This window comes from Talpa europaea (genome assembly GCF_964194135.1).
Source record: "Talpa europaea genome assembly, chromosome: 12".
Lineage (NCBI taxonomy): Eukaryota > Metazoa > Chordata > Mammalia > Eulipotyphla > Talpidae > Talpa > Talpa europaea.
This window is the reverse complement of record NC_140079.1, coordinates 96568835-96582091: the sequence shown is the minus strand read 5'-3', so window position 1 is coordinate 96582091 and position 13257 is coordinate 96568835. Positions and strand designations below refer to the sequence as shown.

The 13257-nt window shown below is 53.9% G+C and overlaps 1 protein-coding gene across 1 annotated transcript; it reads left to right on the top strand.

Moving 5' to 3' along the window:
* Positions 1 to 7328: 7328 nt before the first annotated feature.
* RMI2 (RecQ mediated genome instability 2) lies at positions 7329 to 11676 on the top strand (the record flags this gene model as incomplete). Its single annotated transcript, XM_084250911.1, has 2 exons — positions 7329 to 7658; positions 11528 to 11676. Exons 1-2 carry the CDS (start codon positions 7361 to 7363, stop codon positions 11674 to 11676), a joined length of 447 nt encoding a protein of 148 aa, XP_084107037.1. The 5' UTR covers positions 7329 to 7360.
* Positions 11677 to 13257: the final 1581 nt, after the last annotated feature.

The following is a 13257-nucleotide window of genomic DNA, read 5'->3' as shown; positions in this document are numbered from 1 at the left end:
TACAGAGTTTTGAAGAAATCAGTTAAAATCTACAGTTTTCATTCTTCCTGAGGGAAAGGATGTCTCTGTGCACACACACGAGTTCATAATGGCAGCTGGAAGCCGGTCCCTGAAATGAAATACTGCGGTCACATCGCTTGCCCGCACCAGGCCTAACCCACCAAGGCCTTGACCTGCCGTTACCCCTCCACTGCCGCCTGGGGCAGGAAGGGACCTGCCCAGGCAGCTGTGTGTGACAGGAAGGACTCCCGCCTGCCAGTCAGCTCCCCGACTGTGCCTGGCACCCCGGGCCAGCGCTCCTCAAGTTCAGCAGCAGCAGGTCAGCCTGGAGCTCCAGCACAGGCATTCCGAACACGGGTGTGGTGTGGCTGATGCTGCGGGCCCGGGGCACCCTTGGGGCCCCCACTCTGTGCCACGTGCCTCCCCCTTTTTCCTCGGGCTGTGCAGGTGTTGTTCCGGACCAGACCCCACCTGGAGCTGGAGCATGGACCCTCCACCTGGGCCTCGGGACAGCAGCTTTGGGGCTGCCCCACCCCCCTCCCCAGGCTCGGGGCTCCCACCTGACGAGTGTGAGAGCCACAACTGCCTCTGCCTTGCTCCAAGGGGGCGTGGTGAGGCAGGGAGCCCAGGGGGTGAGGCAGGGAGCCCAGGAGGATCATGATGATGAATCCTCTGGGCGGTGGCCAGCCCCTCTCGGACAATAGCTGCCATTTTCTGGTTCAGCATTCAATGTCCCTGGCAGAATTTTGTGCATTAATTTATCACACACTCATTGAGAACTTTCTGGGTTCCAGCAGGCACTGTGCTGAGGCTTTTCATGTATCACTAATTTAATTTGCATTAGAGGTAAGGACTGTCTTGGCCTCGTGTTGCAGATGAAGACACGGGAGCACAGAGAAGGTGAGCTATGACGGCACAGTAAATACAAAGTCAGGATTGCAAGCCAGGCTGCGGCTCCCAGGTCAGAACAGGAGAAGGACGGGTGGGAGGGGGCACCCCAGTAAAGTCTGGGTGTGGGACCTGTGAGGAGGCTGAGCCAGCGAGGGGCCGGGAGCACCCGACTGGCGCCGCCCGTCTGAGCGTGCATGTGTGTGCATCCCTCCCGAGTGTAGCGGCCTGTGCTCTGTGCACACATGTGTATGTGTGTGCCTGTGTGTGTGATTTTCGCTTTCACATTCGGTGCTGCTCAGAGGCGCCGATTCCGGTAAACCTTATGGTCTGGTTTCGGCAGACGCTGCACAGCCGCAGCGGTGGGCACCGTGACCGAAGCTCCGTCTGACCTGTGGCTTCCCCTTCTTGCGCCTCTGGCTCAGCCCCGGAGGGGATGTAAATGAAGGCAGGACATCTGGCCCCACTCCCAGCTGCAGCTGTGGTGTCAGTGGCACGGAGCCAACCACAAGAGCCACAAGAAGACATGCACCAGGGGGATCAGGAAAGGTGGGTGCATCTTGGGCACCCATCTCAGGGGTCACCAGGGTCCCAAATGGCCAAAAAGAAAGACCTACGATGGAATCCACCACAGCGTATCCAGCTTCCAGCTGTGTGGCCCGGGCCTCAGTCTCCACTCCTGTAAAAGCAGAGAGGGGTGCAGAGAGCGGGAATGACCCATGTGCATGGGGTCACCCGTGAGACCATCAGGGGAGAGCAACAGACTTGGCCACAAGTGGGAAGAAGAGCAGCCCGAGTCTGCAGAGAGGTCCCAGAGGGAAGCTCAGAGCCGGTGCTTCCCAGCCATGCCTGCTCCACTGGAACAACGCGGGCGAAGGCGGGCATTGCCAGGAGCTGAATGAGCGAGGCTCCTTCTTCACGCCCGCCGCATCCCAGGGGGCCCATACCTGCATTGCCAATGCCATTTTGCAGATGAGTCCTGCAGGGGAACAGCTCAGGGGAGTTAGAAAGCAGAGCTGGGATTCACTCAAGTGGGTGCCAGCTTCACCGCCCATGCCCGCCCCTCGGAGAGGCCTCACACAGCCTAAAGGAGGGGGAGGGACCCAGCAGGAGGACCACCTCCAGGAAGCCCACCTGGGATTGAGAATGGGAGCATCAAGAGGTCAGGATGGAGCAGCCACCTGAGATGTGGGCCCTCCGACTCTCCTGGGGGGGGGGGACAGGGAGAAGGTGGGCAGCAGGTCCTGACTGCATGGCCTTGTCCAAGTCACCTTCGCTCAGAAAAGGCACCTGCATCCAGTCAGGTGCTCGGGCCCCAGGGGTCACCCTTGAAGCTCTCAGGGGGTGGACTGAAACCCACCATTTCTCCCCCCATGTCCCCCTGCGCCAAGCCACGGCTGTCTCCAGACACCACAGTCACAGCCCTCTGGCTTCTCTGCACCCACAGAGCAGTATCTGCCCACGGGGCCCCAGAGCACAGCCCAGGTCATGCAAACACTGCCGGTGGCAACTGTGGCTCCCTAACAAGAAGGTTTTAAAGGGCTTCTCGGGCTGATTCACACTTCCTTGGTTGCCAGCTGGGTTCAGTCAAGAGTGTTGCTGTTTTGCAAGGCTGGGGGTTCAGTCCTTCAGGGGAGGCTCCAAGGTAGGAGGGCTGTGTACCTCCGTGAACCTGTAACAAGGGTCATGACCCCCCCCCCCCCAGAAAACCTCAGCCCCAGGACAGTTAGGAAACTACCCCCGACTGGCAGTTGGGGCATCCGGTTTGGAGAAACTGCTCTGAGGTTTCCGCAGGTGGGCAGCGTGTCCAGGCCTCTCTCCCAACCTAACCCCCAGCCCACCGGCAGAACGTGCCGGCTGAGCCCACTTCAGTGTCTCAGGTCCTCATTTGCTGTCCTGCCCAGGAAGGAGATGTCCCTGCTCACGGCTTGCTCAGAGGCTTTTTCTTTCTGTGCAAATGGTGTGGCAACGCCCAGTCTCAACTTTCTAGAACGGTTCCACTTTCACAGAACTATGATCATTTCGGGGAACGGGGTCCCTTCAGGTACACTGTAAGGACTCGGGTTTCTTGCTGACACCCCTGGGAGAGTTTTCACATAAATCAGTTCACACTGCTGGGTGGGGAGGGAGGACTCGGAACTGGGGTCTGTGTCGGCTTTGGAAAGGTGTTTTCACAACCACACCTACATTGATTCGAGGTCACTCTGGGCAGAGGAGAAACAGCTGGCCAGCGCTTCCAGGCAACCGCCTGTCTTTGGGGGGTCACATTTAACCTGTTTTGTCCCATGCATCCAGTGGGATGGACTGGCGCTTTGGACAGACAGATTTGAGCTTGGCCTCCTGCTGGCTGTGTGACCCTGGACCAGTTACTTTGCCTCTCTTAGGCCTGGGTTCCTTGGAGTAGATTTAGGGCATGGTTATCCCTGGATATTTTTTCTGGATTGAACGGATATTTGCTTTTTTTTTTTTTTCCAAATGAAGGCAAAATTCACAAACCACACAATTCTTTCAAGGTGTACAATTCAGAGGGGCACTTAGTACAGTCACAATATTATATGACCACCCCCTCTATCTATTATAGTTCCAGAACATTTTCATACTCTGTACCCACCAAACAGCCTCTCCACACTCCCCTCCACACCCTCTACCTCCCGTGTCACATACAGCATATATTCTTAGAGACTCATAAACCGTTGGACTTTCTTGGGTCTCCTAGGTGAGTCCCTGCAGGGGATCGGTGTTTTCCTGCATTCTCAAGAGTCACCTGGCCTGGGACTCAGGGGGCATGCATGCATGTAGTTCTACGAGTTCTGAGGTTCACAAAACTACCAGCACAACCAGGACATAAAACAATTCCATCGCCCCCCAAAATTCCTTCTTACTGACCCCTTGTCATCATTGTCCTCCCCCAACCCCTGCCTTCCATCCATGGGTTCTGGCCATTCCAGAATGTCATTTAGTCCCGCAGTAGGTGGACTGGTGCCTGGCATCATTCTTTGAGACTTGGACGGCCAAGGCGCTGAGTGTCTCCCATCCCTTTCTTTTAGTGCCAAGTAGTAGTTCAGGGGTGGAGGTTCCCTGGTTTGTTTCTCCACGAAGGACACCGGTCGTCTCCAGTTTGGGCATCCATGCCTGGCCCTCTGAAAGCATCCATGTGCTGGTGTGAGCCTAAGTTTTCACGTCTCTCAGGTAGACGCCCAGGAGTGGGAATGCGGGTTGTGTGGTGTGTGTATAGGATTCTGCTCTGTTTGACCCTGGGTAGGTTAGACCCATCTGGGCCTCAGTCTCCACCATCTATTCAATGGGTATAATAGCACCTGCCTCGTGGGGTTATCGTCGTGAAGATAAAGGAGATAATGTATGTCAGGCACAGAGTAAGTGCTCACTGATTGTTGCTTCTTGCTTTGTTTTGCAAGGGGATTGTCATTTGTGTTTTGACACCTGGATTGGGGTGTCAGCTGACTGGTCTGGAAAGGAGTACCTCAAAACTGCTGAAAAGATCTTGGTGATAGGAAGGCACCTGATTACTGAGCCAAGCTTTAGCTGGGGGAGACTGGGAAGGCGTGTCAGCAGAAAGTGGCATGAGCAAAGGTAGGGGGGCATCTTCTATGTGCAGCAGTGACAGGCCCATGCGGTTCAAGGAACATGAAGTTTTGGGTCAGATGGACTTGGGTTTGACTCCTGGCTCTGCCCCTCACTAGCCTGAAGCCTGAACCCCAGTTTGTTGGCCTGAACCCCAGTTTCAACATTTCTAAAATGGAGATAAGAAATGAGTTTCTGTAGGTACAGCCTCATCTGTGTCCACTCCTCCATCGGTACGGGGTGTCCCAGTTGCTCAGAAATACTGGCAGTTTGCTTAAGGCTTCCTGCCTACTCTTCTCTGTGCTCTCCAGGTGCAGTTCCCCCTGGTAGGAATGCTCACAGGCCAGGTGTATGGATTATACCTTCAGGAGATTATGAACCAGCTGCTGATATGTTCAGACTTGTGTTATGGAAAGATCACTCTGCCAACAACCCACGTGGCATGGGGCTTGAGAGGTGTGTGTGCATGCACGTGTGTATGTTTGTGTGTTTGCAAATTTGAAGGCTAAGAGAATGATGAGAAATTCCCAGGCTCAGACAGGGAGCCCCTGTCTTCACTCCAACTCCCACCCTCCCCCAACCCCACCATCATTTCTCTGGCACTCAGGTGCCTTGTGGAAGGCCAGTTGGAACCTACCTGGTATGGAGAGATTGGGGTTTAGGTTCTCTTGGCTAAAATCCCGGCTCCCTTCTCAACCCAGGTGCCTGGTTACTCTAAGCTTGGGGTTGAAGGGTAGAAGCCAGGATTCCAGAGACTACTCCCAGAGAGGTCATGGCAAGCCACTTAGCTCCTTAAGCCTCAGTTTCCCCATCTGTATAGAACAGAGACTACAGGGCTGAGAGTCTATGGGATGCTCTCTACCTAGCTCTTAGGACAGGGCCTGGCTTGATCTGTCTTAGCTTCTTTATAAACACCAAGCTCTTTGATGAGTCCCCTCTGTATCCTGGACTGAAGGAGGCCCTGGGGAAGGGGGGGTTAGGGAGTTTCCAAGGGCGGCTCCTGGTTTTTAAGATGACTTGGTTTAGGACTTGTGAATTTTGCTGATGAGTAACATCCAATTTCCAAGAAGAAATTCCATTTCTAGGAATTTATTTAAAACATGTGTATAAAGATTAATGTCCAACTCTAGGAAACTGGTTAAATATATTGAGACAAATAGAATATTCTGCTATCAGAAATGTCGAAGGGATGTTTGTTGATATGGAAATATGTTCACTATTAAGTGAAAACAATATACAAAATATTTGTCTATCAACAATATATACTTTAAAATTCTGGATGCTGCACTATTTACAATAGCTAAGCTTTGGAAACAACTCGAATGCCCAAAAATAGATGACTGGATCAAGAAGACGTGGTACATATACACAATGGAATATTACTCAGCAATCAAAAAAGATAAACACATGCAGTTTGCAGCAACATGGTTGGAGCTGGAAGGGATCATGCTCAGCGAAATAAGCCAGAAAGAAAAAGAAAAATACCAGATGGTCTCACTCATAGCAGGAATTTAGAAAACCTAAATAAGGGACCAGGAAAAAGAATAACTATAAGAAAGAAAAAATCAAAATCAACAAACAACTATGAACCAGAGACACGCTATGGGGGGGGGGCGAGTAAAGGGGGGATTGGGGTCAAAATAAGGGGGTTGCAATTGTATGGGGAATATAAAAATAAAATTAAAAAAATTTTTTTAAATAAATAAATAAAATTCTGGATGCTAATACTCCCAAGAGTGAATGGTGGATAGCTGAGTGAGTTTTACATTTTTTCCTTATTCTAGATTTCCTTTCTACATTTTCTACAATGAATATGCATTTCCTTTGTTTCAAAAAGTACTGTATTTTACTAAGTTTTAAATTCTTTTATGATGTTAAATTTACCAGCTGTCACTGCCTCTCTTCCCAGCCTTATCTCTCTCTCTTTTTTAAAAAAGATTTATTTATTTATGCATACAAGAACTGGGGTACAGGCCAGAGATGCGGGGGTGAGAGGATTCTCCAGAGACAGAGTGGGGAGCAGAACAGACAGACCCACTAAAATACACTGCTGAGGGGAGCAGCAGGCGAGACAGGAGAGGTCTGCTGTGCCATGTGGGTTGCTCCCTGGCTAGGGATCAAACTCATGCTGCAGTGGCTGCGGACAGCTTCATACATTTTGTCTTAACCCCTTGCGCCACCAGGGAGGCCCCCCAGCCTTATCTCTTAACTTGATTCTTGGTACTCCAAATAAATAAGGGCTTACTATTCTATTCACTTTAGTATTTGCTAGTATTTTTATTTATTATTATTTATTTACTACCTTTTACTCAGCATACCCTACTGTGCAAGACGAGGTGAATACCCACATCCTACAATATTTGCATGCATGCCAAATTTTAGCTGCGTTGAAACCGCTGTTTTCCAACCTCCCTGGTGACGCTGGGGTTGAAGTTTCAGCGCTATCAACCTATCGCCAACCACTGAGGCACGAGTTCGATCCCTGGCCAGGGAGCTACCCACATGGCGCGGCAGACCTCTCCTGTCTCCCCGCATTTGTGTATTTCAGTGGATCCGCCTGTTCGGCTCCCCACTCTCTGCTGAATCCTCTCACACCCCCCCCACACCTGTGGCCTACACCCCAGCTCTTGTATGCATAAATAAAAATAAAACAAAGAAAGAACCGGTTCTTTTCCTCCTCCCTCCTTTATTCATTCATTCTCTCATTCCATCCACTCATTCCCAGGTTGGGGCGGGCATTTACTTGGCACACGCATGCGCACTTCTGGAGACTAGCGGGGGAGCCCCGCCCCCAGACGCCGACCATTGGCTGGCCCCGCCAGCGCGCCCCTGATTGGTGGCCGCGGGTCGGGCCTCGCTGCCTATCAAAGTTGGCGGGAAAGTTGACAACATGGCGGCGGCGGCGGCCTCGCTCTCTGGCGGCGGCCCGGGGCCCGTGAGGCTGCCGCGCTCGCCGCCCTTCAAGGTGCTGGCGGAGCAGCTGCGGCGCGACGCGGAGGGCGGCCCGGGCGCGTGGCGGCTGTCGCGGGCGGCCGCGGGCCGCGGGCCGCTGGAGCTGGCGGCCGTGTGGATGCAGGGCACCGTGGAGGCGGCGGCCGGCGGCGCGGCGCGGCTGCGCGACCCGAGCGGGCCCTTCTCGGTGCGCGGCCTGGAGCGGGTGCCGCGCGGGCGGCCCTGCCTCGTCCCAGGTAACCGCGGCCCGCGCCGGCCCCCGGCCGGGAGGGAGCGCCGGGAAACGGCCGCGCACCCGGCCCGGGGCCCCCGGGCCCTTCCGGAAGCCCCAGCCGGCCTCCCCCGACCCCCCGCGCCTCCCCGACCCCGGCCTCCCCCCCGCCCCCCCCTCGGCCTCCCCCACCCGGCCTCCCGCGCTTCCCCCCCGGCCACCCCCCGCACCCCCGCGCTCCCCCCCCGCCTCCCCCGCCCCCCCCCGGCCTCCCCCCCCCGGCCTCCCGCGCTTCCCCCCCGGCCACCCCCCGCACCCCCGCGCTCCCCCCCCGCCTCTCCCACCCGCCCCCCGGCCTCCCCCTGTCCCCCCGCCGCCCGCCTGCTCGCGCCGGCTCCTGTGGCGGCTTCTGAGCCGGGGCCGCGGCTGCTCGGGGCGCCCCGCCCCTCCTGACTCCGGGGACAGGACCCCACCTCCCTGCCCGCGGGGCTGTCGTCTGGGCGGGGCCGACATTTGCGCGTCTCTCCCGCCTGGGAACGCTCTGCTCAGCCCCCCAGAGCGCTTCTCTGAGCCTCCTGTCCCGGGCCTGCCCCGGGGTGGACTCTGCACGGTAAAGACGGCCTGAGCGCAGCTCCCGGCTGCAGGGGGCGAGGACGGCGTGTGACCCGCTCCTTACAGTGACATTCTGCCGTCCCCCCGCGGGGTCTCCCCACCCCACTGTTTGGCCTCCTTACCGCTGCCCTCTGCCTCAGCAGCGATCTTGTTGTTTTTTTAAAGAATTATTTGATTTACGCCTGCAAGAGCTGGGATGTGGGCCAGAGGTGGGGGCGGGGGGCGCGGCGAGGAGTCACCTGAGACACAGTGGGGAGCAGAACAGACTGACCGGAATCCACTCTCAGCAGGGATCTAACACCCCCAGCTCTCGCAGGCCGCTGCCTCTCTCCAAGTGGCCTGAGAGAGGCTAAAAATGTCTTTCACATTTCAAACGGTTGCACAAGTCACAAGATTTCCTGACATGTGAAAAGCATATGAAATTCAAATAGCAGTTAAGTTTTAATAGAACACATTCAGTCTGCGTAATGTCTAGGCTTGTTTTCCCGTCCCAGCTGCAGACTTGAGTAGTTTTGACAGAGACCCTCTGGCCCTTGATAAGCAAAGTTTGCCCCTGTTTTTCACGTCTAAAGATGTGTATTTACTACGTGAGATGCATAAATAGATGAGGCAGGTAGAAACACATATGATCACTCCATTTTGATGAAAAAGTACATAAATATATTACAGGAAATTCCATATAGTAAACATTAGCTGGCACGTATTTGCTGCTTGTTTTTTTCTATGCCAGTATTATTGTCTTTTAAAACTTAAATACTGGTTTCAAGTATCCCCTATAAAATAAGTCTATTAAAATACTGCAAAAGGATTTTGCTATAAACAAGATTGGTGTGTTAAAAATAGACTGGGTGTGTTTTGTAGTAATGCCTGTTATAATGCCTACACTTTGGGTCTTGACCCCAGGCAGTGCTCCTTGGAGGCAGGCAGGGGCAGTTTCCCTACCTGGTCCCAGCCCTGACTTAGGTTTGGCACCCGTAGGTACCTAGCAGGCACTGAGCATTGGTGCCTGATTTACAAATTGGCCTGGATACCTGTAGGTGTGGACTTTTTCATTTCCTTTTGCTAATTAATAACAAGTTTTGATTGACAGAGCCCTGTCACTGCCTTCAGGAGGTGAGTCAGGAAAGTAAGCAGACTACTAAAACACCAAGAAATACTGTAGGCTTGAGCACAGGGTGCTGTGGCACTGCAAAGGGATTCCTGATCCAGGCCTGCAGAGGCAGAGGGGACTTCCTGGAGGAGGTGACCTGGAAGCATGGTGGCTTCATCTATAGGGACCCAACCTCCCGCATTGCCCAGGACTGAAGCAGTGCTGGGAAGTTGGTCACCCAGTGTCGCATGCAGTGGCAGCTGGCCAGGACCTTGAAACAGCCGCTGCAAAGGCTGGAAGGAGAGCCAGCCTGGCCTTGGGGGAGCTTGGGGTAAAATGTGGGGCAGTGGAGAAAGGTGGGAGGGCTCCCATCCTGCCGAGCTGTTTGTGGAATGCCCGCCTCAAGTGACCTTTAATCAGACTCATCACATCAGTGCGGCCCACCCCTTCTCTGGAACATCCAGGGGTGTGTTTCCATGAGTGTCAGGTGCCGCAGGTACAGAATTGAGTCAGAGCTCTCCCTGCTCTCGGGCCTGCAGGGTGAGAGATTGCCCTTGGGGCGGGAACTGCATTTGAGAACCGGTCCCTGCAGCCACAGGGTGAGGATGGTTGTGAAGAGAAGGCAGCTGGGAGGCCACTGATGTGGCCCAGGCCAGCTGAATGCCAGCCTGAAGGGAGGGGTGGGTGGGGAAGAGAGAGGGGAGAAGGCAGAGGGGCAGCTGTGGGGCTAGAGGGTTGGGTGGGGCCAACGGGACTGGCACCTGGCGGCCTCCCCTCAAGAGGAAAGAGCTCCACCAGCCTCCTTCCTAGGAGTGGTGACTTTCCTGGCTGGGATCGCCTTGGGCTCGGGTTCTCTTTCTGCAGGGCTCATTTCTTTCTGTGCTCCAGGACCAGCAGTGGTGTGGCCGGCGTATTTTCAGGACTGGCCTTTACTTGCTCAGGTAGAATCTGGAGATGGAGTCGGAGAAACCTGAGAACGTCCTGCCAGGCCTTGAAAGCCAGAGATGTCGGCTTGCTTGGCTCCCTGGCATCTTTCGATCAGGGGTCCGTTGGGCATGTGACCCAGTCCTGACGCTGGAAGTGGAGGCTCGCCATGGGGCTGGCTGTGTCTGCCCTTCTGCTATGTTTGGGTTTTTTTGCACAATTGAGTTTTGTGTGGTTAAGGCTGGCCAAGTTTTGCTTTCAAGGAGAGCCACTTCCTCAAGGGAATGGGAAGTGTGTCGGTGAACGTGTCATTAGATGCTGCTGATGGCAGCCGCCCTCCTGCGGATGCGCTTGTGTGTGCCTGCCGGCAGTCTGGGTGGTCTGGTCTGGAGCGAGCGGTGGGGACTAGGTCCAGGCAGTTGAAACAGCAGAGTGGTGAGCAGGAGAGCTGCCCGCCCGCTCTACTGGCCTCACTGAAGGAAAACTGAGTTTGCTGTGGGGTGCTAGGGGGTGTCTTTGCAGAAAGAGGATGGGACTGGTGCAGAGAGCAGCCAGAGTCTGTGGCACTGAGCAAAGAACAAAAACCAGAGGGAAGGTTGGGTTTTAGTCTCTGCCTGAGAACAGTCTAATTATACTCAAACTCTGATGTGAAACTCTCTCATTTCTCAGGCAGAGTTGCTCCAACTCTGAATGACGGTTACTTGCTGCAGGGACTTCAACCCCTGTGCCATCAGGGAGGCCCTAGCTGCGATTTTTTAAAAACATTTTAAAACCAGAAACCAAAGAAGAAATGATGTCACTCTCCAGATTAAATGTTGGGCTTGGGCCTCCCTGGTGGCGCAGGGGTTAAGTCTCAGTGCTGTCAAGCTTTCACCAGCCATTGAACCCTGAGTTGGATCCCTGGCCAGGGAGCTACCCACATGGCGCTGCAGACCTCTCCTGTCTCCCCGCTGCTCCCCTCAGCAGTGGATTTCAGTGGATCCGCCCACTCTGCTCCCCACTCTGTCTCTGGTGAATCCTCTCACCCCCCCACACCTCTGGCCTGTACTCCTGCTCTGTATGCATAAATAAATAAATAAATCCTTAAAAAAATAAATATCAGACTTACTGTCAGTGTATTGGTTTTGATCACTGATGGCATTTTGGTGTCTACTCTCTACAATTCTTTTCCCTCCACTTTGCCTCTGATAGAGTGAAGCCCTCCCAAGGGCTAGTCTCTGGTCTTCGATGTTCGTTCGTATTGTCACCGGCTTTTCTTCTTCCTCTAGGAAAGTATGTGATGGTCATGGGAGTGGTCCAGGCATGCAGCCCGGAGCCCTGCCTGCAGGCTGTGAAGATGACGGAGCTCTCCGATAATCCCATCCATGAGAGCATGTGGGAGCTGGAAGTGGCAGATTTGCACAGGAGTATCCCTTAGGTGCTGGCGCCCTCGGTAACAACAATAGTAAGTCTGAAACCACTTAGGATCTTTATGCCCCGTGGATGCTGTTCAATGTGGATTTCTCACAAGTTTCCCGGAGAGCAGGGAGCTTTGCTTTGGCTGACCCAGGAGTCCGGATGTAGGATTTCTAGATGCTGGGACAGTTCAGTTAACTCAGCCTCCACTGCCCTTTGCTCTGACGACTGACTGCTGATGAAAAGCAGATGTTATGTTCTCGCTCATCCCTATCCCTCTCTTGTTTTTTTTGTTTTGTTTTGTTTATGTGTGTTAATGCTCTCTCTCTCTCTCTCTCTCTCTCTCTCTCTCTCTCTCTCTCTCTGTCTCTCACACACAGGAGCTCAAGCTGCAGTTTCCCAGTTTTACCAGGGATGGTCCTTTTTCCATGGCTGCCGGGATCCTATTTTAGATGCAGAATTTGAATCTCAGGCGAGCCCATGGCCCCCCCCCAGAGCAGTTAGGCCAGGAAAGCAAAGGACTGACGTTAGCTCCGAGGGTCCCCTGTCCACAACCTCCACGTCCAGTTTGCAGGACTAATGGCCTCCTCAGCAGCTGTCTGCTTCAGCCCCCGGCAACTTGGTTGGGGTCCTCCTCCTTCCACGTGGACGCTGATGCCAGCCCGCACCCCCCTTCACCTGGAGATGGCGAGACTCTTTCCACAATGCACGTTGAAATTAAAACCAAGCTTGAGAACGACTTTCAGGCATTTGCTCACCTTCAGCCTCATGGCTTTCGGTGAGACGCGGGGGGCGACCTCTTGGCTCAGACGTCTTTTGTGTGTGGCGTGACTTTTTAACATCGTTGCTTTGGATGGCAGGTCTCTGCGCTCTGCCTCTGCCAGGGCCTCCTGTTTTTTCCACAGATTATAACTATCGGGGGAGCCAGGTTCTGGGCCTATATTGCCATAGAGTTTTGCTGAATTATTAATCTTATGCCTTGAATAAATTATTACATAGGCTATTTTTTTTTTTCCAAGTTGACTATTTTTTAGAGCATCTTTAAATTCGTAGGGGAGAAAAAGAGAGTGCAGCCTTCCCCTACACTCCCCGCTCAGTTTCCCCTCACGTTAGTATCTTGCCGTGGGGCGGAACATCAGGTACAAGCGAGGAGCCAACATACACGAGGAGCAGCTGAAGCCTGTGGCTAGCTCTCGGTGCCGCTTTTGGGGCGCACAGTTCTGTGAGTTTTACAAAAGCGTTATAGGGAGGGGGCACCGCCCTGGCCATCCCGCCCTCCCCCAGCTCCAAACACCCTCCCTCATTCCGTCTCCACAGTTTGCCTTCTCCAGACTGCCATGCAGTTGGATCATACAGCGACTTTTTCCAACTGGCTTCTTTCACTTAGCAATACGCACTCAAGGCTTCTCCGTGTATTTTTGAAACGCGATAGCTCCTTTCTTTTTATTGCTGAGTAACACACCATTGCATAGATCCACCACCGTCTGTTTACCCATTCCCCTGTTCAAGGGCAGATCTTTGAATCCAACTTTTGGGAGTCATTCATAGCGCTGCTATTAAACACGTGTGTGTGGACATGAGTTTTCAGCTTTTTGGGGTGAAA